General features: G+C 44.4%; 1 protein-coding gene across 1 annotated transcript in view; it reads right to left on the bottom strand.

The window, feature by feature from the left end:
• Positions 1-25804, bottom strand: part of KDM5B (lysine demethylase 5B) — a 55755-nt gene extending 29951 nt beyond the window's left edge. The window contains exons 1-6 of the mRNA XM_056361930.1: positions 24991-25804; positions 12420-12497; positions 10913-11035; positions 9893-10063; positions 4363-4497; positions 598-691 (exon numbers count right to left, since the gene is read on the bottom strand). Of these exons, the coding sequence (XP_056217905.1) occupies positions 598-691; positions 4363-4497; positions 9893-10063; positions 10913-11035; positions 12420-12497; positions 24991-25128 (739 nt within the window). The 5' untranslated portion in view covers positions 25129-25804. The remainder of the gene's footprint in view (positions 1-597; positions 692-4362; positions 4498-9892; positions 10064-10912; positions 11036-12419; positions 12498-24990) is intronic.
• Positions 25805-27466: the final 1662 nt, after the last annotated feature.

The following is a 27466-nucleotide window of genomic DNA, read 5'->3' as shown; positions in this document are numbered from 1 at the left end:
GACATTAAACATTTCTTCTCAGTCTGAAATTATTATTTCTTAAGGTCAGATAACAACAGACTCAGGACTTTTGATAGACACAATTTAGAAGTCATATTATGGGAACCTTATTGTTCAGTTCTCAACATACTATCTTTTGCCTTCATTTCCCGATTTCAAATTCTTTCCTAAAAATATCTGAAGTTCAGTACATTCTTAAAAGTGTTTCCTCTATTTAAAGATAGTGGATTGATGCTAGCTATTTAAAATACGGATTAGAAACGTGGCTCAAATCTCATTTATGATTGCTCCATAAGAGATAGTGAAGTTTCAAAAAGTAGAATTTTTTTCAACTGAAAATATCTTCAAGAAAACTTAGAAAACATCTTACGTTTTCTTAAGAAACCACTTACAAAACAAACAAAAAGATTTCAAAGCCAAAAAAGAACTTTTACAATAAATTCCAATTTTAAAATGAAGTTAACAGAAGTAATGTATTTTTTGTTAAATACTTTGAATTGTTCCTACTGCTGAATTCAACTCAGGTCTTAAAATGAATTTATACAAAGTAACAGAAATCGCATTCACATTTTGTTTCGCTCCCCACTTGCCACTCACCGTTTTCACATTTTGGAGGTGCACATCCCATTCTACGTCTCAGATTGTGAGTTCTGGCTTCTGGAGGGTCAGATTCAGTTTTAATATTGGTTGCCTGAAAGAAAGGAAACAAAAAAGGAAAAAAAAAAAAATCAGTAATGCCCCTAGATGGAACACCTTTATTTCACACCTGTATTGGGGAAAGCGTTCACTGCCACCTGAAGTCACAGCTGCTCACCCAAGCAGGGGCAGAGGGTTCTAGCATGTGCAGCTGGTGCTGCAGGAAAGGCTGCGCACCCAGGGATCCATCCTGCACCCCGCAGCTGCTGGGAGTCTCAGGAAGGGAGAAAGTCCAGCACTCTGATGCCCATTCCCACCTAATTAATACTCTGCAACTCCCTACAGTTGAGTAACTCTGGTGGCCGATCCTGCAAGGTTTTAAAGTACATATTTCAATACTCACAAGAGCTGTGAAAAAAAAAAAAAGACAATTTCATCTTCCAAATTAAAAAAAAATAATAATTCTGCATACGATTCTTAATCCACTCTGATCAGTGCTGAGAGGACTGCAAAGGTTCAGAGCACCAGCTGATGTGAGACACAAACACTTCGCAGAGGTACAACGGAGGTCTTAAACCTTGTAACCCGACTTGTTCAAGGAAAAAGCCAGGCAGATGGAAGCCAGATAACAACTCTGACAACTTCATTTACTTACAAATGAATATATCTAAAAAGGCAACCTGACTTTCTGAAATGCTTGTATTCCATTTTTTTTTTTTAAAAAAAAAAGGGTTCAGAGAGAAATAACATAGAGAACAAACTGTTTGAAATGAAATCCTACAAACAGCCTGTGCCAGTAACGATACCATGGGTTTAGTTTTATTTTAGTGGAACTTGATAAGAAACAAAGGAGCAAGGAACTTGCGGGTTTTCATAGATTTTCTTTTTCTCTTGAGAAGCAGAACATGCTCTGATCTTCTAAGCAGGGAACTCAAGTGTGTTGTGGAACTTTCAAGACAGAATAAAGTTTTTCCATTTAATTTTTTTATTTCTTCCCTGAAGTTTTGAGACTGTGGGAGAATATTCCCAAATGTCTCAGCATAAAGATGGGTTTCTCCAATACTGCTGTTTTTTAAGCCTAATTTAAGGCAATGGGGTCATGCGGCCACCCTTGCTACTCACACAAGCCAGTCCACTACCAGCCACCCCCTGAACCCCAAATAACGGGACTTGCTGCCCCAGCTATGCAAGCGTGACTGCCAGCTGAATCCATCAGCGGGTATCTGAAGGGGCAGGGTTTGTCATTGCTCTGTTTGGGGAGTTTTTGGTAGGCTTTTTTGTTTGGTTGGTTTGGATTTTTATAGAGGTGGTTTTAACATTATTTTCCTTTCACTTTTTGTGTTCTTTATGCCTTTATGAGATCAGGCAGAGGTCCCATGGCTTAAGATATGCCAAAAAAATATTACTGTTCATTATATTTAGTAATACTGAATCAGGATGAGTTTGCACCAATCCTCAAGCAATGCAATAATAGATGTCCCATCTTCTGCACCTTTAACTTCTATGAATTGCATCCGTATTCTGTGCTTAGGGCTATATTTAGCTTCACAAGAGCATTTTTTTTTTTTTTTTGCCTGAGCCTTTTATCATACCAATGTATCTCACTGTCACTTCCACAATATTATTCTGGTCTTTTACACTTACCTTTTCTACACCGAGCATGTGAACACTCTGCATTTCAAAACCAGCCTATGACTGTTATTGCTTTTTTCCTTTCTAATTATGAACATCATCTCTTCAGTGTTTACTCACCAAGTAGGAAAAGGCAAGGCAAAACTGTATGCGTCTTGCAATTGCAAACTAACACTTATCCCACAGGCTGTATTTTTTGCTAGTAAGAACGATTTACAGTACTTTCCTGTAGTTCACTTATTTTAAAGGTTTACACTAGATGGTTAACCTTTGAAAAGCAGGAAATGCTAAACATGAGAATGAACCTAGGTTCTACAATTTAAGACATTTACAAACCCTTGTATATCTCATTAGAGCAAAAAGTTGAGACACATTAACCAAACATTACTAATTTGCATCAGGTCTGGGCAAAAACCAATTGCTTGTAGCTTTGATCTAGAATAAAATGGATTTAATCAGACTACCGGACTTTGCACTGAAATGGAACAGAAACACATTAACAAATCTTAATTTTTGGAAATTATTACCTTAAAACACTACAGCTCCTTGCTAACAGAGTGGGTACATGCTGCCTAACTCAGCCTTAGCTTTGCACGTTTCAATTCTATTCTTAATCAAGTATATTCTTTCCACAAAAACTAGGTGCATGACATCAGTGCTCAGGGAAAAGAGCTGAGAGGGTAGCCTTGCATTTTGGCTAAGTATGGGCAGTTAGTTTCCACAGAAATGACAGAAATGTGCACTCTTTGTTAGTCAGTGTCATCTGTCACCCCTCTCAGAGGAACAGCTAAAATTTTAGCATGTGTTTGCCTTGCTGTTAATCTTTAAAGGATATATGAGAGCTAGCATCTTTCAACCACAGGCAGATACTTCAAATGGAAAGTTTCAGATCAAACTACTGCGCTCTTCTCAGAATTGTAAGTCTGCTTGTAACCAGGTATTTGATTAGAAAACAATTAAGGTTTTTTAAAGCCATCTTAAGAATTAGCAGACTTTGTAGGCAGAATTTGTAACAGTGAAGCTGTACTACTTGGTTGTAACAAACACCAAGACTACAATAATGGAGTTAATAGAGACGCTGAAACAAACTTAAATAGAAATCTGGATTATAAACAAAGAGTCAATCATGACCTTCCTAACTCATGATGTCACCACTAATAGGACAGTCTCCCGGGAACAAGCCTCTCCTACTCTTCATCTGCTCAAACAAAAGAAACAGTAATCTCTGAAGGCAGGAACATCAGCCTGGAAAGGCTGAAGTCACAGTATTACAGTTTTCCAGCAGTGAAGGAGACACATCAATGATCGCCTAAAATACGCCTTCACAGGAGAACTCCATGCAGATATAATCAATACATTTGTCTGTTTATCCAAATAGATAATATTTCTTAAGCACATGCAAGAATAAGCTTGTTTGATTGTACAAAACCATACCGACTTAACGTTATGCAATTTTTTCCTTCTATTGCATGGTCAAAGTATCGCAAATTGATAGAACTCAGAGGAAAAAATGAAATGTAATAGCACTAATGTAAGAAAAACCTTCTTTGCTGTAACATCTGGCTTCAACTCATGAAAGATTTACAGAAACCTCCCAACATGTTTAGAGAATAACTACTGTTCGCTGCCTGTTCTTTGAGGAAATGACAGAGATCAAAGCTGCAAAAGATATGCTTCACTTCTAGAATTTGTCACCTGTATTTGTGTCTGAGCTCCCTATTATTTATAATCATGCTAAAAACATTATTATAGTGTACACACTTATAACTAATGTGTAAGTGGAACAGCGTCAGTAGAAGAGCCTCTCAGCACTCCAAACCTCAGTAACACACTTTAGAGAAGTATCACACAATCCTTACCATACTATTCATTATCTGTGAATTTATGAACATTTAGGTATGTGTAACAATTACAAAGAAAGAGATAAAACAGCTGTTTATTATGCATATACATTTAGCAATCCGATCGAAATAACATTTGTCCTGTAACTTAACTTAAAAGTCGTGCCACGCGGCTGGGCAAACTATCACTGCACTATGGTTTCAAGCTCGGCCACGGCAGAGCACTTGCCCTCATAAAGACAGATCCTCTCACCTCTGCTCTCAGGCGTTTTGCTCGACGAGCGGGTGGACAAGTCTCAGATGGCTGAACAGACTGTCTCTGTGGAATATCATGGGGCTTATATTCCTTGTCCTTTGTGTCACTGGTGAGATCTGGTTTCTGCAGGCACTAAACAGACAATTTGATTACTTGATTTCTGCCTCCACTTCTAATACAAAGTTTGTGTAGAATAATTTCCTGGGTAACGTGAAAGAACCTAGGCAGGGCTTTACTTATTACTGCAATGAGTTAATAAAAACAGTATTTATGACAATTGTAGCATTACCTGTTTGAACAGGTCGCAAAATCACTTTTTCCTGCCCTTTTACTGAATGCAGTAACCATAAGAAAGGATTTTAAATAAAGCAGAAGTCATCCTTTAAATGTTATGGGCAACAAACATTTCTCTATGGGAATACCAATACCAATTCTTCTAGTAGATGGTGCTTTTGGAGACTATCAACAGCATACTGGAAACTGCTGCAGTGCCCTCAGGTTGCATTACTGTAATTCCACATACAGAAAACCGTAAAAGTAAATTACAGCCTATCACGCATCCCTTTCTAACTGAAATACCATTTTGTCTGAAAAATGTTGCAGAAGCTACAAGCTATATTCTCTTTATGTTTCGGAAAGGACAACTCTGCTGCATGAATTAAAGGCAGAAGGGAAGAAGGAGGTGCAAGAACAGTTTTAGTTCTTTCAAGTTGCTGAATGAACCCATTTAATTGCTGAAAACTCTGCATACATTTGGCAAGAAAACTAATAATTAATGACAATTCCAAGTTTGTCAAGCCACACAACATTCAGTAACAGCAGACAAAACATAACAGTTTTTAATGAGTAAACAACAAATCCTAAAGAACTAAAAAGTCTTATGTTGTCAGGAAGTATTTCACATGAGTCACTGGATCCACATTTCCATCGTTCTGTTAATCTGTTGCCATCACAAGCATTTTCTCAGCAAGAGAGAAACAGGACAGGAACTGCAAGAGAACCACTACAGCGGCGTAAGGACTGATGCTCTGTAGCCAGCACAGAATCACTTTCAGAAACAAATGATAGTCAGAAGGGGGGATGGAAAAGGAGAAGCAGCAGTATTTCATAAGACAAGCCTATACTGAAAGAAATAGGTATTTAACAAAAAAGAAGCACCAGTCAAGGGTAGCAGGATATCATTAACCATCCCCCCCAGACAGTCCACAACACTGCTCAAAAACACCGCTGGAATTTCTCTTTTTTAGAGCCGCCTTCAATCTTAAGAGTTTATAAGCTCTAGACTTATACTTTGAAAGCAAATGTCTGACTTAATTTCAACATTAAATACACAAAACCACCCAACTTTGCAGCTCATGCTCATGAGCAGCAAGTCCTGGCTGATGCTCACAGTTGGGCACGCTCCTGTGCTGCACACTTGGAGGACAGAGCACTGCAGCTGCCTCTTCAGAAGAGCATTTCCCCTTATCAAGTTCACACTGAAAGGAGATGATGTGAATTCACATCAGTGGGAGAAAGTAAAAAATTTCTCAGGACAGAAAACAGACAAGCAGAAAAGACAAGCGAGTACGAAAAATATAAAAATGAGAAAACAGAAAAGCAAATGAGATGAATGCTACACAGAATGTTGCCAAATTGGATTGCTTGGATAGAATTTGGTTCCTTGACTTGTGTCCTCACGTGAAACCTAAATCTTTCACTAAAAAAAAAAGTTTCTACTCCTTATAACAGAGGACATATGATCCTTGAAAGCAAATACCTAGAAGGCAAACAGCTTTTCCTAAACAAAAGAGTAATGAAACCTTGAAAGATGAAACCCTGAAAGAGAAAAACAAAAAGCATAACTTGCCTCACTTCAGTGTACCGTCCAAACAACAACAAGCAGCACTGTCACTGTTCACTGAAAAAGCCCAGAAGACATTTCCTAAACATTGAGATCTCAACAACTACTTAAGCAGAAACGTTTCCTGGTGTCCCAGCACCCAAAGGCTAAGCAGCAGTATGAAATGACTGTTTTATTAACTTTGTCAGCTGTACCTAGGAAAAGGAACTCCTCGGAACCTGCTTTACTCCTAGACTGACCTTATCAACTGCAAGCACGCGCCTGTAACCAAGGTCACTAGCTGCCATTTCTTCAGTCCTCCTCTCCCCCAGCCAGCAGAGCCTTTTTGTTAAGGTTAAGATTCTATCAATAATTTACCATAAGCTCATCCTACATATTGTGATCCAGCCTGTGATCATGATCTCATTATATTCTGAGAAGATGGTTGCACATACAATCCCTGAACTCCAAACGGTGGCAGAGAGTAAATTAAAAGCCCATCAAGGTGAAACCATGAACGAGCAGATCCTTCAGCAGGCAATCAAAGGACACAGCAGGAACGTTCACAAGGCCTCCAGGATGTCAAAAGATGAAAAAAAAAAGAAAAATAGGGACAGAATTAATCTCCTCCAGGTTTAGATGTTTATGAAGCAGTAATTTACACATAAGCTAATCACCCAGGCTCCCTGTACTTGCAGAATACAACTGGCCTACCCCTGCTACATAGCCACTTGAGGATAAGAGCAACCAAAATCCAGAGGTGCTTACTCTTCTCCAGTAACAATAAAGGGTCCTAGAGGACTCTCTCACACAGAAACATCTTTATTAGAGGCATACACATATAAATCTTTGGACATGAACCTCACTCGGGACATTAAAGCCTTAGTTTGGAAGAGACCAGACCCAGAATCACTAAACCAGTCATATTCATTGAAAACCAGACCACCACAAGACCACCTCTAGCCCCCCAGACTGTAGCTGCATTTCAAATCATGCAAACATCTGGCCAATGCATCACAGAAGGTGCACTGACAAAAGATTTTGGACACATCAGTTCACATAGGGGGACATTTATCCCTCCGGGCATAGAGCATGATGCTGCAGCACCACACCAGTGGTTACAAGGGCTGAGAATATAAGCGAGGCACTGACAGAAACAACCAGTACAGCAACAAGTTTACTGCAACCACTCTGGAGACAAACATCCAAGACCTGTCTAGTCCAATGTTTCAAGATAAGAATAAAATAAATACACCCCTGTGGAGAGCTGCTTTGAGTATTGGAAACTGGTTGATTTAAGGCATTTTTGCCGTTTAACTGAACAAGAGCTTTAATAAAAACATGCAATCTGTTAACCTCTGAACAGCTCCTAGTTTCACTATGTTAGTATGTATACAGAAATATCTCCAGCTGGGACATTGGTCAAAATAACTCCTGAAGCCAGTTTAACATATATTTAAGCCACACAAACAATTAATGCTATACACAGAATTGGATGAAATTTAAGTTATGGCATTGTCATCAGTGGAAACAACATTGTTCCATATTTTCGGCTTTTGCAAAAAAAAGTCAATTAATATTGACTGTTGCAATGAATACTGCAAGTACTACCAATTAAAAAAAAATGTTAAAAGAATCCAGTGAATGCATGCACTAATCTTTTGTGGATGATCATCCTGACTGCATGAAGAGTTTCTCTCAAAAGGCTTGCTGAAGTCTTACAAGAAGGAACTACACATCTCAAACTGACAGCTGTCAAACCGAATAGCTACATCTTCTCCAAAACCAAAAGTCACAGATGCTTAGATTCATAGTAAAGCACTGAACAGACATACAATAAAATGGACACCTACACAAGAAGCATCTGGGAAAGCACCACTCGCTGAGAACACATGGAAGCAAGCCAAAAAAGAATCTCATCCAAGATCCTTCCTCAGAAAACGTACTGCAAAACAAACTCAGTTGGAAGACAACATTGTCAGCAAGGAAAAAAAAAAAAAAGACAAATCTTAAAGAGCAAAAACTGAATGAAACCCAAGAAATTTCTGTGGATTCTGTCAGTCCACTGAAAATATGTATCTCTGCCACATATGGGAGGGGAGTATCTTAACAGCTTTTGGGGGGAAGGAGTTAAAAAAAGAAAAGTTACGCAGACATACGTAGCTTTTCCCAGAACTGCACCCACTAAACCCATCAATTTGGAACAAATGTCAGGTGCCTATTGCAAGAAAGAGCTTGGAAAGTTACACTTAAAAAGACTGACCTTGTTTGAGAAGGCTTTTCTCTTCTAAAAGGGTCCACTACTGAGAAAACCATGAATGTAAACCACTAACTGCGTGACAGACACTCACATGGGGAACCTACATTTCCAAGGAAGTGTGGTACCACATTAACTTTTTTACAACTTTTAATTCTATCTTTCCCTGTGCAACTGCACCTCAAAAATATGAAAGCAAAGCTAACTGTCTCAAAACACACCAGCTTAAAAAAAAATAAAAATCCACATTTACAGACCTAAAAACATATGAGGTTTTTCATGAAATGCCTTCAGAAAATGGTGTTGCTTAACGTGAATGTGTTTGAGGCAAGGCAAAATATTCTGATACAGCAGCTTCCCTAGCACAAAGATTTTTATATGCAACACTATTTTGTTCTTATCCTCCTTTGGCAAAACACTCAAACCTACACAAGTTAAATTGTTTTTTCTGAAGGGTCTGCAGAATCTAGCTCTTCTTCACTGAGAAGTGATCATTGCTAGCTAAATAAAAATCCTTCAATTCCAACCTTTCTTGACTTATGTCAACTCCCGCCCTCATTTTGGTAGCTTTATGTAAAAAGCTAGTGTTGATTTCTGTAGACAGAGACATGCTTGTAACAGGATTAGGGCTTTTACTGCTTAAAAAAGGTCAACACGCCTCTCTTTGGAAGACCATCGTGGAAAGAGTGCTTCAGATAAATAAAAATGCATGTTGGCAACTGCAACCTATTTTGGTTTTCCAAATAAATCACTACTGCTCTAAAAGAAGAGCCCTATTCTTCATTAGAGATTATGCTGCTTTCACTCTCCACAAACCCTGAATTTTGTTTTAATGGCCAAATCTAAGCAAGAAGGATGAAGATTTAAGCTTGAAAAAAAGTCACAAGCCACCCTGTTAACTACACTGCAACACCCATGAAGCACACTTGGACTTGGGACACCCTTAGTGAAAGCAAGATGAGTTACAGCCACAGAACTGGCAAAGTTTGATACAGTTCCTCAGTCACTCAATGTGTGCAGGCCATATGTGCACATGACCCAGAACACTTGCTTTATCAGAGATAGACCTATAAGGACCTGTGAATATAGTCTTATTTTGCATTTGACAAAACAGGATTAAAAAAATTTATATAGAAGTCTGAAAGTCTGTTATGAGGCTTCTTCTGTAAACGACAGAGAAAATGCAAAAAGATAGTATTCAAAGCAGTCAGCAAGAGGTTATCTTGAAGAGTACTTCTAAAAACTTTACTTTTGATTAAAAGTTTGCCTGTGGTTTTCTGAATCGCTTGCATCAACACCACAGACTGCATCTTGTCGCCTGCACGCCATCCATAAAGCATAAAATGCAGTCTTTGGAAATATTCCATTACTAAAATATATATATATATATATATAAACAGACTGGCTACTAAATTAATTGGACTTCAGTTAGCTTCAATATAGCTTACCAACAGGCTCGCTCCAGACTGGAATAAGTTGTAAGGATAGAGAATGCGCTCGTAATGTGCGCGGATGTGCGAGCCCACAGCTTTGCCAGGAGCAAATCCCATCCTAGTGGCTATTTTGGTCCATTTTCTCTCCTTGCAAACTACATCAAATCCTCCTTCTTCTGCAACTAGCTAAAAAGCAAAAATAAAATGGTCATATGTTTAATACTAAAATTATCAGCCTTTAAGGAAAGCACTGTTGGTTTAAAACACAAGACAACACCACAACTGCCATTTTAAAAACCTCAAAACATGAAAGCTTTTTAAAAGCTGTAACTGGAACATATAAACATATAACCTGTTCAGGAATTGTAAACTTGCTGAATTACTTTACAAACAAGTCAGCACCTGTATTAGCTGACCAAACAGTAATTCAGCTTACTTTTGAGAATTTGCCTGGCTGCAATTTGTCACACCTCTACTTTGTATTCCAACACAACTTTCCAGCACAGTACAATCAGTTCTTCTCACTGGAACAAAGTACTATGAAACAGGCTGAAAATCAACCAAATACAAACTACTCTAAACACAAAGAAAACAGAAAGCACATATCCTAGGGATCAGTAAATCCCATCCCCTACTTTCAGAATACATAAACTTCTCCAGAAGCTTAACAAGTTTCATCTTAAAAGCTGCTGGATTTTTTTCTCCTGTATTCCTGAAGGAATGTTTTTCTCACTGCTGTCTTTGTTCAGAAGCTTTCATCAGTTAGGACGAAGGTTTTTTTGACCAGTTTGCATCCAAGTTCAACTTCAAAGAAGAGCTGGAAATGTAATTTGATCTCCCAGCTCACCTGAAGGCTCCCATAATGTTGTATTTCTTATTATTTTGTCACATTAGCTATGTTAGGTTAAACAAAGTAGTAACTTTTTCAGCTTAGATATACCCCAAAATCTCCCTTGAACAACTATGATAGCGTCCCAGAAACTAAGACAACACAACATCTTTTTGGGACTAGTTTCTCCCTTGTAACAGTCTTACTCTATTAAGCTGAAATAAATCCAAGATCTTCCTCTCCACATGTGGAATTTTCAGCGTACATCCTTGAAGCTCCCAAAACTTTGCAATCTGGTCCAGAAAATTCAGCTTCACACGAGTTTGGGCCTGAAAAAAAAAACAAAACCATGAACCACATACTAAATGCAGATTAAGCTTTTGTATATCCCAGTGTTTATAATGCCGCAGCCTCAGTTGCCTGTCTGGATTTTCCCTTGCAAGTGTAATTTTGCATGTTTCCCTCTCATCATATGCAGAAAAAAAAAATTTCCATACAGATACTACCAGTCTTTCTTCAAGTCACTTTTTGTTAACTTTTACTGCATTTAGAAAACTGCTTTCTGAGAACAGACAAGTAATGAGTTATTACTGCTACAAACTACCTAAACTAGCTGGACTGCTAGGGTTGATTACATTTATCACATTAATAAATGCAACAGTTTATTACAATTTAGTTTACTGTAATAAAGCAAAAATAGTCCAATATTTATGGCTTATTAAAAAGGGTTTTTCTGTTATCCTTTTTCACTCCCAACTGCATTTGTCTCGTTTTTATGGATACAAACCAGTCATGGCAGGAGAAGCCAACTAGTCCGTTGGCACAGCAATGCAAACAGTGAGATAACTGGACTGCTGCTACGTTAAAGAGCAGTAGCTTAGGCTTAAATTTTGACACATTTTCATCACATTTTCTATTCCTAAGGCAAAAAATGGCCACCTCTATACAGTCGAGCTTGCTTTTAAACTCCAGAGAGCTCTCAACTGTCTCTGCTCATTACAGGGCAGTTGGACTAGATGACCTTGAAAGGTCCCTTCCAACCCTAACTACGATTCTGTGAACCAGCCTGGGTCCACACAAGTCTTTCTCGCAGCATCCAAGGCCAGTGTTCAAGTCCTTACCCTGGCACTTCCCAGAATCACACCAAGACTTCAGAAAGCAAGCCCCACGAGAAAAATCAGGCAGGCAAAGAGTCACTGTCATTCCAATTCGTATCGGTAGTGACCTAACCAGGACTCCTCACCAGTCCCTTCCACCAGTCTGAATTCATGAAAGCAGTAAAAGAAAGCGCTTGTGAACAGTAAATTTCCACCAACTGAATCCAGATTTCATAATTCTTCCTTCCTAACAGCTTGTTGTTTTTAAAGCACTCTGCAATTCATTTCTTCCACTTTTAAAAGATGCTGTTTAAGTTCAAAATGCAGACACAAATCCATGGCACTTGAGAATTTGAGTTTAATCACTTATAAGCACCTCTGTGTGGAAAAGGCCTGAATTATTTTCCTTTAACGAGCATTTACTTTTTATGCTTGGTATGTTTTTAACTGAAACAGACCAATTTCTGTGCTAATTAAAAACTGATGTTCAGAGCTCCTGGGTGCTGTCAGCTTAAGTCAAAAACAGAGCTCACTGTCAATCCACTGGAAAACACCGCCTCTCAAAAAAACATTTAAGCATTTTGGAGCAGAAGCAACATTCAGTTTTACAGTTTACCTCTAGTTCATTGAGCCTCTGGATCCTCGGTGTGAAGTGAAGCTTATCAACGTCACATGCAAATGGAGGTTGCCAGTCCTGGAAAAACAGAAAAGCTTCATCAAAAGACCAGGAAAATGAAGAAAGCCTCTCCATACGACAGTCAAAAGCCAGGTAAGCCCGAAGCACGGAAGGGGTCTCTGTGGCTTCCAAGCCCCCTCAACCCGAAGCAGCACAGCACGTGGCAGGAGCCCAGGGCTGTGGCTGCATCCCAGTTATTCTGCGGCTGCATCCCAACCCGCCGGCCATCGCATCCCGCGCAGCTGAAGTGCACCTGCTTCTGCTTCCTGGCTACTTCATGTCAAACAAGCCTAGGAAGCGGGAAAATGAGATACTCCAACTGAGCTCCACTGCCGACGCCTTAAAATATTTTACTGTAAACCAGACAGATGATGAAACCAACCACAAAATAAAGTACAGTTTGGGACTAAGGACCTCTCCTCAACGATAAGCCCATCCAGGCAGTCCATCTTCTCCCTGCCCATGCCGGGTAGATAAAGGTGCTGCAGGGGCCATTTGCCCCAGTCTCACGACAGCTGAGGCTGTGCCTGCCAGACAGTGAGGGGACACTGCTGGGGACACTCCACACCGAGCCTGGCCAACCCGCCCAGCGCTTTGAACAGGAGAACCAGCTCTGGTGCCGCTCTGAGACGGGACGTCACTTACACTAACGCAGTCAGTACTGCTACCACGCAAAACGGAACAAAGCCAGGTTCCTCAAACCACGATCCAAACTGTTAATGCCTGCCTCGGTTGGGAAGACCAACATTTGATAGTGGAGACTTCAAATGCTCACAAAGGACAAGTGCAGCAGTTAGCATTCATAAATGTAGTCTCAAAAACAAACAGCAATTGCACTAAACCAAAAAGGAAACTAGAAAAAAAAGCTTCTTTTCTTAATTCCTTGCCTGCAAACATTCAGGAACAGCTGGAATATGACCAATTAAAAAAGATTATTATTAATTTAACAGAATACCCACAACTGGTAATGTTATTTATAAACACAACTATAAAGCAATTTTATCTTTTAGATCTCTGACATCTATCACATGCAGTTGGTTTGGCAATACACAGCTTCACTAAACCAAATTAGATTTGATTTAAACTTGACAGTAATTTATTATATATAAACCTATCTTATTATCACTAATTACAGAATGAAGATAACGTGTGTGAGAGCTACTGATAGCAGAGTAAGGCAAGAGTTTTCTAGCAGGAAAAAGAAAAATGTTTCCCCAGCACCAGCAGACTAAGGCAACCAAAATTAAGAACAGCATCATAAGCAGAACATTTGTTGGTTTAGCCAACATACTTAATATGAAAACTAGTGTCAAAAACAACCATAAAGGATTTGTAAAGCAATTATCTTACATACAAACACACACCCAGCTCAATTCTATGTTAAAACAATCTCATCCTGTCACTAGCACCAGCCCACAGCAGAGCCAAGGAGAGAAGGAACACAAAAGCCACCAAGCGTGTGGGACATCTGAAGAGCAAAGAGGGACACCAACGCATTTTATCAAACACGCTGACTAACCCAAACCTCTACATTAGTAACAAGAGATAAGTTTTCTGATCCTACAAGGCATTTTCAGCACATCAATACTTGGCAAGACCAGGTTAGAATTAAGATTTGAACTGGAAATTAGAGGCAGTAGTGGGGATCAGGATGCTCAGTCCTCAAACCAGTAGGATGTGCTTCTTGATCACTTTTGTTCTTTTAACCTCTAGACTAAGACTGGTGCCCAATGGCATGGTGTTCCTCAACAACTAGGTAAAATTAACCCTACTTTTACTGATGCTGTACTGTTTGCCAGACCACCAAATGCAATGGAAATAGCAAGTATGACGAAGAAAACGTTTGACACTTTTGTAATACCCTGCTAAACTGATAAATCATTTCTGGCCCCCGAACGGTGAGATGGGAAACACAACTGGGAACATTTAGAGCAAGATTTCAAGTGTTGCATTTTGTAAACAATTCAAACACCACAAATCTGACTTTCAAGCTGAACCAGTTGGTTACACCATTAGTCACAGCTCTAGAGTTTGCTCTGTGTGCAGAGAGACAGACAGAAGACAGCAAACCAAACCAGGAGAGGACACACACTGGTCATGACACACAGCACCCCTGGGACATGCTGGGGACTAAATCGGATTGCCAAAGGGAGAACTCTAAGAACCCAAGCGCTTTGCTTAGGTTGAGAGAGTAAACGGGAAAAAATAAAAAGTACTGACATGTACTGATGTAGTGACTGACTGCTTAGCCAAGTAATAAGCCAAGGCTGTCTCCAAGTGAGCCGTGCATTACTCTAAAACAGGAAGCTGTAGTAAGGATCTGCAGAGGACAAGAAACAGGAATGAAGAGAACAGGAACAACATGCAGCTCACCCAGGCAATGACACTACCCCTGACACCACCACCAAGGCTGACATGGTGCTGCAGGGCTGTCACTTGCACAGAAAGCACTGGCAGACCCTCGGGAGAGCCAAGGGAGGGGGGCACAAGAGGCTCCTCTGTTGGGCTGTGCTGCAGAGGAGCCCAGAGGAAAGCCTTCGTGCCACCAGGCACAACAGGAGGAACAGGAATTCTGACCTGATCCTACAGGTTTCCAGCTCACGCTCATTCCCAGAGAGATAAAGCCTCAAGGGTCCGCAGGACAGACACAGACTGAGGATGCGCTGCCAGACAGCAGCCTGCCTTCAGGTGGGGCACAGCGAGCTTCTCCTCTCCACTTAAGAAAGCAAATGAAGCTACTGCTGTGTGCGACCTTACAGAAATACCTCACTCCCAACATGGCATGCCAGAACTCCAGAAGAAGCTGATCAGCTCCATACGTCTCCTGTTTATTGCTGACTGGCCTGTATTTTGGGAAGTTCCTTCCTTTTTGCCCAAAGACGCTTGCTCTGGCAAAGCACTAGTTACCTAGTTTGTCAGGAAAGGTAAGATGACTCCACCAGAACACAAGCTCCCACAACAGTTATTTTCTACACTGTGCAGTTTTTAAGTTTAACCATATTGAATGAACAATATACGCAGCAGAACAGTGTGACAGTACGTCAGCTGTTTGACAAAGAGCAGCTTTGGAAACTCGATTTATTCAATACAGGACTTTCAGTAGACTGCTTTTCACTCTATCAGGCAGATGGGTCCCTCAACTAGAAACAAAAATTTAACAGCCTTACAAGCGTTTAACTTTTAGCAAGGAGAAAGTCATCGCCAGACCTTCAGCTGAGATATGGTAAATTGGCTTAATGAGAGGTAACACTGGATGTACTCTGGCTTTTGATATTTTTAAGCAGATAGAGCTGAGGGACACACACGCTATATATTATATAACAGGTCAGTTTAGATGATTATAAAATACTTCTGACTTTAGAAACACATTACTGCACATGCCATTTATCACAAACTGTTTCATATGATATTAGTCATGGTTACAGATACATAGCCATTCACCCTTTGGAAAAATTACAGCAGGTGTAGTAAACAGGCCATCAATGACTCATTTTCAAGTCACAGGAAGTTCATTTTGGAGTATCCAAACTACTCAAAGTTGATACAACCAACAAGAATAATCTTTTATCATTTTGTATTGCAGTGTATGGCAAGTTCCTCAATTCCTAAAACAAGATGCTTTCAACCCTTCATTAATAAGCATATTATTTACTCAACAAAAAGCCTGCATACCTTTTGAAGCACAACTTACTAAGATAAATGTGATGTTCATTACAAGGAATATAAAGAGACATAAGCGTTTTGAGAGAAATGCAGCGGCAGCAGCAGCACAAGAAGGAGCTGTTCCGCAGCAGGGTCAATTTGCAAAGATGCTGATGGATCCGTACGGAGGGGCTTTGCTGGGGAAGAGAAGAGCACACACAAACCAACCCCACAGGCCCACTGAGGTTTGTGTCTGGGAAGCCTGTGACACTAGCCATTTCCACCCAGCATGCACCTGCAAGGTCCTCAAAAAGAACTGGTTTGGATTTCCCCCCCTTTAAAAAAAAAGAAAAAAAGAGACTTTTAAAAAGATCAATTTAAGTTACTTCCAACAACCATGCTGAACACTACACTAAGATTAAGGGTACACAAAAAGCAAGAAATCCTCAATTTCCTAAAAAATCAGGAGTTTTCACACTGCCCAGACTCTTCATCTGAAATTACTTTGTTGCTTTGTTGTCCATACACAATTGTTAGAAGCCCGCAACAGACATGCAAAAATTGGTTGCCTGCATTAGCGTGCATTTGTTAAGCAGACCTAGCAGAATAAACCTGAATACAAATACATGCAAAAAATGAGACCGACATAAAAATTTCAAACTTTTCTACAAACTTTATAGACAAACCTAGCTGTGCAAAGGTGTACGCCAAGAATCACATTACTGTTTCAAGTAGTAATGCAAACTACAAATGGTCAGGAGAGCTATTTCTTAACTATTTCCATATCCTTCCTCCAGATTTGTTGTTACAGGGAAGGTAAGCTTCCTATAATTTCAGCTGGTAAACCTTGCACCTCATCCAAATTCACTCCCTAATTAAAATTTAACCACCCCCTTGAATTCAGTGAACAAGAAATTACTGTCACTGGTAAGCTGTTCTACAAGTTAGTTAGGTTCAACTTTTCCCTTATCCTCATCTCATTTTTAACCAAATACCTTGTTTGCTTACTGTGCAAGCAGAATGCTTCCTGAAAGTGATGTCTCAAGACATTTTTCAATAAACAAATACCTTTTTGCTTCTCTTTACAGAACAAGCTTTCCAGTCCCGCAAATGAAGATCTTCCTCACGCTTTTTCCCCATTTCTTCCATGTCTTTTGCAAACTGCAAGCAGCATTTTAATTGTACACTCTCCAATGTCAGACACACACACAAAAAAAAGACATCACTTCCATTATTTTGCTAGACAGCATCTCATAGTAAGATCCAGAAGGATATCTTAGCAATTCTTGCCACAGAAACACATATTCATTCAGTTAACTGCAGCAATTCACTGCTTTCCAGGATGCCCACCCTGCAAGCGCGACTTACATTCTTTGTTCCCACATCTATGATCTTGCCTTCTCAAAGGTGTTACATGATTGCTGCCTCCGAGAGGGAGGGAGCAGACTTGGTGACTCAGGAGGTCTCTTTTAGTCTCACAGTTTTATGATGACATTAAAAACTTACTCAAAAGAAACTCAGATGGCAGAATCTAGGCAAAACTGGTGAGCACCACCATTTATCGCCCCAGCAGTGTCAGTGGGTCATCCACAAAGCTTCCTTTTGAACAGGAACTAATCCCTCTCTGACCCTGTTAAAAGGCTAACATTAGTTGGTAACTCAAATCATCAGTTAACCTCGTTTGCGGCGACGTGGTCCTTGATCAGTCATTTTGAGTGCAGGTGATTTTTCCAACAGAAACACTCAATTCCTCCCTGCTAAGAGCAGACCCTGGGTGCAGTAACACACCTTACATGCAATAACACAAGCTTGGTGGAGCATTTCTCATTTGAGACAAAACTGGGCTCTTAAGTATTGCAGACTAGCAAGGGAGCAAACACAACCACAGATCCTTCCCACCTGAGACCCACAGCCAAAGACAAGCTTGCAGTGAGAATCATCTCTCCAGATCCCAGTGTTTCTGGGCCAGCTCCAATCTTCGAGAGGAACTAAGAGCTCAGGAAAGCTGGAGAGGATTCTCAAGCGTCAGGGCCAGCTGCTCCCTGGGACCCAAAGGTAGAGGACAGAAGCTATACGTAGGGTTTGAACATCAAAGCAAAAGAGGTAGCAGGGTTTGCATACATGAGGTACCAGTCTTCTCTCCACGGAGGCGACTGCGTGCAAGGAACAGACAGAGGCTCTGGCAGCACCAGGCAAGAACAAGCAATGGACCGGCAGCACTGCACGAACAGCTGGAGATGCACGGGGCGCTGGGGTCAGTGCACCAGCAGCGAATCCAACATCTCCAATTCACTTCAGAGGCGCTGACCTAGACCTTGAAGCAGAGCATCCATCAGTACTGGGCCAGACTCGGCTGTCAGCGTCCAAAGGCACCAGGCCCCAAGAGCCACTGCCATCTTCATTCAAGACAGTAAGCTGTAAGAAGACCTGTGGTCTGAGCTTGCAGTATGTTCCTGGAGGGTGTCCGACTGGCAAGTGGCACAGACAGCCTGGACAACCTTCTAGAGCTCTCTCGTCACAGCCCTTTGGAAACACTCTGTGCCCTCTTTGGAGCTGTAACCAGCAGCTTTCAAACCTAGATGTTAATCCCAACAACTCGATAGAAGGAAATACCTGGATTTAACAGCCATCCCAGAACAGAAGCAGATGAGCTATGGACAATGCTGCTGGCTTCACCTGCCAGCAGTCGCAGAGCCTCAGCTGACCAGGGCTCTGCCTCTGCCCAGGCGGTTCCCCTGCGGCTCCCACCACTGCAACCAGCCACCACTGGCTGCCCCAGCTATCGCCAACGCTCCCTGCTCAGGCTGGGATTTCAAGCTCAGATTTGACTCAAGACACACGTAAGGGTGGCAGGCTGTATGATTCCACAAGCCCTCCTTGGCTTTTAAACACACACAGCCTGGTCGCCCAAACACACACAGCACACAGCACCCCCTCCCAGCAGCTCCCAGAGATAACCCAGTAATCTGGGAATGAAAGAAAGCACCTCCTAACGGATACACAGGCATGAACTGGCAGCTTTCGTTTCAAGGCTGGGGGAGTTGTGTTTAATCCAAAACTCTCCTTGCAGCTTTTAGCCAATTGACACTGTTGATTCTCAAGTTAAACAAACACACTACAAAAACTCCACAAACCTGCTGCTGCTATTGCCCCATATAGAGTGTTCCGGACTAAATTGTTTCATCTTAAATTTTCAATGAGCTTAACAGAGTGAGTGTTGAAAGCCCCTCACTGGAAGAGACTGAGTCAAGCAGAGGATATTCGCATCATCCTCTAAGCAAACTCCAACGGTTCAGTATTTCCGAAGTGCAGGGATCATACCAATGGTGACTGCAGCAGCACTGCACATGGTAGTTCCCATTAGTAAAATACTCCTTTTTTACATTTTCTCGATAATTAAAGATCGGAGACTAGTAAATAACCTACACTGAATTTACCTAATTTCACAGTATGACCCCTGTATTGAACACAGCAAATTCTTTATCTGCAGTAAAAAAAAAAAGCTTTGGCAACTGATCTAGTTTTCTTCACAAGAACTTGACAGTATGTGAACAAGGAACCTCAGCACTAAAACATCTCTTCCCCAAAAAACCCGCCCATTCTTGATCCCAAAATGCCAAATCCACCACCATCCTCCATTTTTTCCTAACAAATGATCACTTTCAGTTAAAATGCAGGCCCTGTTGTCTAGTTCAAGTGAGCCTGGCTTATGCTGAACAGGAACCAGTGGCTCAAGCGCTTCTCACCAAGGCAGACAAACGACGCAGTACCTACGATTTTCTCCCTGTGAACCTCACTTATGTATCATAATTGAGTTATCTCTGTTTTCTTGTTGATAAAATCAACTGACTGAGCCTGTGCATATTATCAAATCAGAGGGATCATCACCACCAGCTTCCTGTTCAGGACAAAGTGTAACAACTCTCTGCATTAAATCCTGTTTTAGCCGTTTTACAACTCCAGGACCGGGAGAGATCGCCAGAACCCTCAACAACATTGCTCCAGCAGTGAATTGGGTTTAGTCCATAGCTTAATGAAGGGGTTTTGGTTTGCTTTGTGTTTTCTTTTTCTCCATAAAAATGAAAATAAATCAAGCAAATGGCAGAACAAGCAGCCTGAACAGACACTGTTTAAATGAACACTGCTCCTCAAAATACGTCCCTAGAGCAGCAGCCCTGTGCCTTTAGGTTTCACCACTCCAGCTCTGTTAAGGTTAAATTTTTCAAAATTTGTTCTTTCATGTGCAGAACTTCCTTGACACTTCTTTGTACCCTCTCTAGTTGTCAGATCTTTTTTAAGTCCTTACATGAGTGCAGTGTTCAGAGTATTTTCCACTCTCATGCTACCACAGAGGCAAAATCATCCTATTTTTCACTGAGAAACTCAAGAGCTGCATTCACCTGCTTAGCCAGAGCCTCCATGACACCTGTTTCTCCACAAGGATCCACAGGTACTTTTCTACAGTCCCCTCTCCTCCAAGACTAGCATATGCTCCCTTGCTCCTAAATGTAAAACCTCACAATGAGACCTACTTAAGCAATTACTGTTTTGTAACATCCATTGTTTATTAGGCAATCAGGATCCCTATGTAACGAGCTACCTGCCATAAACCAGCAACCTATATGGGAATAATTTCCGTATCATTGAAAATCTGCAAGAACAAATTAAGATACCCTTGGCTTGAGGTTCTGAAAGAACATTAGACATGGATCCTTCATTACAAATTCTCATAAACACCTGAAATAATTTGTGATTACTTCAGTACAACAACAATTTTGCACAATACCAATTATTGTAATCGGAATACTGAAATGCAATTAATTTCTAGATGTCAGATCACAACACAACTGAGCTAACCAAATACATGGTCTCATAGAAAACAACAAAACCAACTGGACAATGCCAGTTTCCATGCAATTGTATTTCAGACTACCACCATTCCAGATCCTTTTCAGGCCTGTATCAGCCATTCTTCTACCCTGCAGTGAGATGTGGTCAACAACTCTTGCACCCACAAAGAGTTTAAAATCCATAAGGAAGTTAATTCCTCCTGTCCTCTTCAAAGTTTCCCAGTATTCCAGGGTTTATTGAAAAATGTGAGTCAATTATTTATAGAACTCCAACGTCAATTCCTCCAAGATTTCAACTGTATTAATATGGACTTTCTGATCTTAAAACGGTTAGTTTTATCAGGGCAGACCTAAGGCCACTTAGCAGCCTTACCTATTCCATATTATTTAAAACAATGAAATTTAGCTGTAATCTTCTCTATTTTCATGTTTGGCCATGGGAAAGTTATGCTGTTCCTAGTATATTTACAACGTTGTATATCTTGAAACACATTAATAGGGTAAGTAAGGCTTAAGTAGTTGTTATTAGCTATTTCTTCACGGCAGCAAAGCAACTACACAACAAAGTGGAAGGAAGAGTCCATTTTCAAGAAAAACTTGGGGCAGGAACAGTATCATGCTCTACATTTTACTTTCTATTCTTGAAGCTAGACTTCAAATTTGTTAAGACTGTTGGTTTTCATTAACTACTATTAACTCCCTACTGCAAATAACAAATGATACCGTTTGTCCTGGTTTCTCCATTCTCCAGCAACACTTCATTCCTCTAAATGCCCTCAGTAATTTCCAGAGCAATCATAAAAATCTTCCAGAAGGCCACAACTTGACATGACAATTTTTAGAATAAACCACTGTTCCAGATTACTGTTTAAAGAAAGAAATCCTAATGAAGGATGTTTTCAGTTCACAGAAGAAATACTAACTACAAAACAGCATGCAATGGCCTGCAAACAAGTTGTACACCATCCGCTTTTCCGCACCTAGCTGCCCACCTTCAGTTCAGCAGCAAAGCGTCAAAGCATCTCTGATTTACTTAGCAGGTTAACTACCAGAAGCAACCGCCGCTGGCAAAACCCCGCAGCTCGTCTGAACACTTTGCTGCCAATGGGACTGATGACTTGTGCTCAAGACTGTTGACAGAAAGCGTTCGCTTTGCTGTTCCATACAGAACAGTGCCAGTGAGTATCATTGTTGCATCCTCTACAAGCCAGATGCTGCAGTATCGCAGATTCTCTCAAATAAAAGCAAAACTAAGTCATCAGTGACAACTGGAACAAACTGAACTGGAATGAAGAGGAAGAAAGCTTCTTTTGAGTGCTCAGCTGGAAACTGCCATAGAGAAATGACACCTCCTGTTATATCCCTGGACATCCCTTCATCCCACAAAGATGCAACAATTGCCCAGAACCCACTAGCTTCCACCCAGATGTCCACAGTACGTCAGATGCCTCAATACTCCCCTGGCAAAGCAGCTGACTGTGCTCGAAACCTGCCATTCAAGAAGCCACTACAGGTGTGGTTTGCTCCAAGCTGACCTGGTGCCCACCGAACACCAGGAGAAAGGTACCAGAGACCAAGGTGAACCTGGTCCCTCAGAGAACAGGGCACTCTCCTTTTCATGGTCTGGGGCTGACACATCAAGGCTAGCTTAGGGATAAGGACTTCTTCATGAGCAAACTGTGAAGCTACAGTTGGGCACCAGTCTCACAAAACACTATTCCATATTGCAGCTCAAATACAAAAGCACAAATTCATCTGCTGATAATTACCCAGCAGAGTTTAAGCTCAAATAACGCAAGGCCAGCAATCAAATTTTTAATTCCTTATTCAACTCAGACCCTGACAGTTCATGGTGCTGCCTACCTGCTTACTGGCACGTAACCCGACCAAGAACGCAGGCAAAAGATTCACGGGGATGCATTAAGATTTCAAACCTCAGCCGTGACCAAACAGTGCATTCGGTCGGAAGCGACATGGTTTTGTGAGAAGCGTGGTAGAGTTTATAGCTCATGGTATTTATAAGCCACTTGATTACACAGAAAAGAACGGTAGCTGAATATTCATTGTGTCTCCTATTTTCAGGAGGAAGGCCAGGAACTACGTCAACTTCAAGGCTTTTTCTGATGGATTTGGAAGAGCTCCCTCTATGCTGCAGGCCGGCGAACAAACAACTGCACTTGCACAAGTCATCCAGGGAACTGCCATGGGTAGGCAAGGGCCATGGCAGCTCAGCCTCAGGAAAGCCAGGCTCCACACAACTACTAGGTGTTCAGCCCTCAGCAGCTCCAACTATTCTCATCCTACTTCTAAATACGTTCAGTGAAATGTACAATCATAAATACAGGCAGATATTAGCTCTTCAGTAAGCAAGGATGAGAGTATGCTGAAAATGCAGCTGTAATAAGTAATTCATTAAGAGAGCTATTCATTTGAGTCTCTAATAGATAATATAGCTTACAAAAAGCCTTCATTACAGGGTTTTGGCTTTTTGCACAAGCAGCCAAGAAACACTGATGAGATTTATTTTTTTTTTTAAAACAAAGTCCAAAAGAAAAAGCCTTCATAAAACTTCTGTTCTGCTTACAGTTGCTGAAATACTGTTGACAATATACAACTCAAAAAGATCATTCTACTAAGAAATATTACATAAGTTCAATGCTGACCGCATAATGAAAACCATCTTAACACACACCCCCCTTAACTATGTCAGCATTTGGCTACACTGCATGAAAAGGGGCACTGGCATATTCTACCTAGATAAAAATTCAAGAGCGTTCTTGTGTGCATTTATACCGCTGCAAACTGGGACTCTTCTCCCAGAGAACAGAAACACCTTCCACTCCAATGAGATTCACATTATTCAGTCTGCTACAAACATTTCTATCTCAAGATTAATGCAGCGAGTTAACTTCTATTTTAATTGGGAAGGAAAAGCACGGTTACCAACAGGAGTCCCAGCAACGATCAAAACATGAAACTGAGGAGCATGTGTTTCTGAACATTATTTCTTTGAACTTCAAGTCTCGCTCTCAAAACTTAAAGTCTGCTGAAATGTTTTCTCAGCTTCAGCTCCCACCGGATGAGATGTGGGGCTCCCAGTTACATGCTCATCATTGCCGTCAAAACTCCCTCCAGCCAGCTGCACCACTCTCCGCCCCGGAGAAAGAGCGATTCGCCCGAAATAAAGCCGATTCAGAGGCGCTGGTTAACCAGACTTTGGCCGTAGGCAGCCCCTCTCCTCACCACCGGCGCGGCCGTTCATCCCTTTCAACGAACCAACAATCGCGCCCAGACGAACTACGGCCCTGGGCACCCCCGCGGCATTTCTCACTGGATCGAGCCCAGCAGCCGAAGGGCGCGGGGATTCGCACCCCGATTTTGAGCTTGCTACACCGCCAGCTGAGAAGAGGAGGAGGAGGATGAAGGCTCATTACTCTTCCCACTGTGTATCGCGTTCTAAAATGGTGGCCATGTCTGCCTGGGATTCGGCTGGCGAAGGCACCGGCCGGAGCGCGGCGGCGGGCTGTGCCGGTGCCCGCCGGGGGGGAGCGGCGCCCCGTGCGGGGCGGGCCGGGGGAGCCGGGCCGGGGGGCCGGGGCCGGGCGCTCCGCCGCCACAATGCCAACATGGAGGGCAACACCCAGGCGCTGCCTCCTGCGGGGCTCGCGCGGGGCCGTTCGGCCCGCGGCCGCCCCCGGTGCCGGGCTCCGGCCGGCCGCAGCTGCGGGGCGGCAGGGCAGGGCGGGCGGGCGGCGGTGAGGGGAACGCGGCCCCTGCCCCGCTCGCCCCGGCCGCTGCTGCCCGACAACTCTGAGGCGACTTGGGCGGGGGGGGGGGGGGTTAGCCGCGCAGCCCCCCTCCCCGAAACTTCAGAGCGGCGGCCGGAGCAGCCCCGCTGCCCTGCCCAGCCAGCGGGGGTTCCCCCGCGCGGCCGAGGGCACCAGGGGGGTCGGGGCGGGGGGCGCCGGGCCGAGCCGCCACACAAAGGCCGCTCCCGGCGTCGCCATGCGGGCACTTACCGGCGGCGGCCGCACCTTGCAGATGCCGGTCTGCTCGGCGATGGGCCGGATCTTGTGGATGAAGGCGAAGGGGTCGGCGAACTCCTCCCAGCTAGGCTCGAAGACGGGGCACTCGGGAGGGGGCAGGAACTCGGCCATGGCCCGGGCCCGGGCCGCTCGCCGCCGCCGCCGCTCCGAACAATCCTCCAACAGCCGCTGGGCCGCCGAGCGCCGTTGGAACGGGACGTGCGCCTCCGCCGGGGGGGTAGGGGGGCAAGGAGCTGGAGCGCGAGAGAAAAAGAGTCCGCCCCGGCCTGGGCGGGGGGAGGGGGCGGTGGCCGCCCCGCCCCGTCACGCGCCTTTGTGAGGGGGCGCTTGGGTCGGACCCTGGGGGGACCGGTGTTACCGGGGCAGCGCGCTCCCGCCCGTCCGGGGGCGAGCGCCGGCCACGGACTTCGCCGAGAGCCGGGGCCCGGGCCGGCCGGCCGCGGCGGGGCCACACCAGCCCCGGCGCTGCCTCTGACGCCCTGCCCGGGCCCGGCGGGCGCTGCTGGCCGAGTCCCCGCTACTACCGGCCGGGCCGCCACCGTCGGCCCGCACACGGCTGCCTTTGTGCGCGGCCTCACGCCGCAGGCCTCAGGCCCGCCCGGCCCCGCTCGAGGCCGCTCCCCCCAGCACCGCCGGTTCAGGGAGGCCGTTGGGGTCCTGCGCCCGCCGCTCCGAGCAGCCGCGCTGCCTGGCGCGCTCGCCCCTGTCCCGGGGTCGCCCCCTCCCCGCTGGGGCGGTCGGCGCGCAGCAGGGCCGAGGGCACATGGACCGCAGCGCAACGGCTGTTTACATGCGCGGAGGGATCCGCCACAGCTGACAGCCGCCGCCGGCCGGCACTTCTTTTTTTAAAGAGCCTCTCCAGGCGCCGCCATTGGCCGCGCCGCTGTCGCGTAACAAGGGGGCGGGGCGAGCCCCGGCGACCGCGGCCGGGCCCTTTGTTCCGCGCCCCGCTGCGGGCCCGGCCATTGTGCTGCCGCCGCCCGCGGGGCCCGGCCGGGGGGCACGGGGGAGCGCGCGCCTGTTAGCGGGGGCTGCCCCCGGCTCCCGGCCGGGCACGGTGAGGTGTCCCCCTACCCCGCAGTTAACGTCGCTCTCCCCGCGCACGGTGGGGTCGGGCCGCGCCCCGTCCCCCACCGTTAACCCGGACGGGTTGGGGGGGGGGGGGGAGCTCCCCCGTCCCGGGGAGGCGGGGGGGGGGGGTACTGTGCGGCTGCCCTTCCCCCCGCCACGCTGGGGGAGGGGCGGCCCCGCCGCAGCAGGCGCCGCACGTAGCGCACGTGCGTGGCCAGGCGCCCCGCCCCCCGCCCACTCGCGGCCCACGCGCCCCCCCACCCCCTTCCCGCCCGCCCCGGGGCGCAGCTGGCGCTGCGAGTGCACCGGGTGCCAGCGGAGGCCCGCGCTGCTGCAGCCGAACTAAAAAACCAACCAACCAACAACCAAAACCCAAACAAAACTAAAAATCACACCTTTTGGGGTGAACACACCAGGCTCTCACTGTAATTTTTAATAAACCCTCACTTACTGACCTAACAGTTAAAACTTCAGAGAAAGGGTCAGCGCCCCTCCCCCGGGGCACGGGCAGAGCCCCCACGGTGAGCCCCTTCCCCCCCTCCCCCGTGCGCTGGAAGGGATGGGCCGGTGGCCAGGCCTGCCTCTGCTCGCCCTTGGAACAACGGTACCCACAGACCATCCACTACAAGTTTAGGATGAGGAGCACCAGTTTTCTTCTCAAAAACGCGGGGATAAAATGGAATTGGCTTTTGGGAAGCATTATTTGCGCAGCCAATGGCGGAGGGAGGGCTCCGCTGCTCCAAGCCATCACTGCCAGAGCCTTCCCAGTTGCCAGCCCACGGGCAAGCAGGGCTGGGCCGGACAGCGAGTGCTGCTGCACTCCCCAGCCCAGGGAAGGCTGCCGAGGGAACTGGGACCAAGTGACCAGCCCCAGGGCCCCTTGCACAGCCTGCCGAGGGGCCACGTTGGGGCTGTGCACCAGCTCAGTGCGTGGCTCCAGCCAGCGCAACACCGGGCATCATCACCCAGAGCTGAGCTCTTCCCCAGCCTCACCCCTGCAGGGACACAGCAGTCCCAGGAGTCACACCCTGGCCTGGCTTTAGGGCTCCAGGGTCCCAGTGCATCCCGCGCCATCAGGAGCACCGCTGGTTTCCATGAGCTCTGGGAAGAGGCTCCTGCCCTTTGCTGGATTTTACCTACAGGTGACAAGTCAGCAAACCCACTTGCTTGTTGTACAAAATCAGTATCAAGTTTAGACTGAAATCTTAAACAGTGTCTGTAAAGGATGCCATACTTGCTTCGTATTTTCATTTTACACCAAAGGAACATCCACTATAAATCACTCACCTAATACCACAATCTAGAGAGAAAAACTAAGCTGCTTAATCACCTCTGAACAGCTGCCCTGCATCACACTCAGAACTCAAAGCTCTCTGGC

This window comes from Falco biarmicus, chromosome 16, assembly GCF_023638135.1.
Source record: "Falco biarmicus isolate bFalBia1 chromosome 16, bFalBia1.pri, whole genome shotgun sequence".
In the NCBI taxonomy this organism is placed as follows: Eukaryota; Metazoa; Chordata; class Aves; order Falconiformes; family Falconidae; genus Falco; species Falco biarmicus.
Note: the sequence above shows the minus strand (reverse complement) of the source record. Positions and strands in the feature narration are given on the sequence as shown.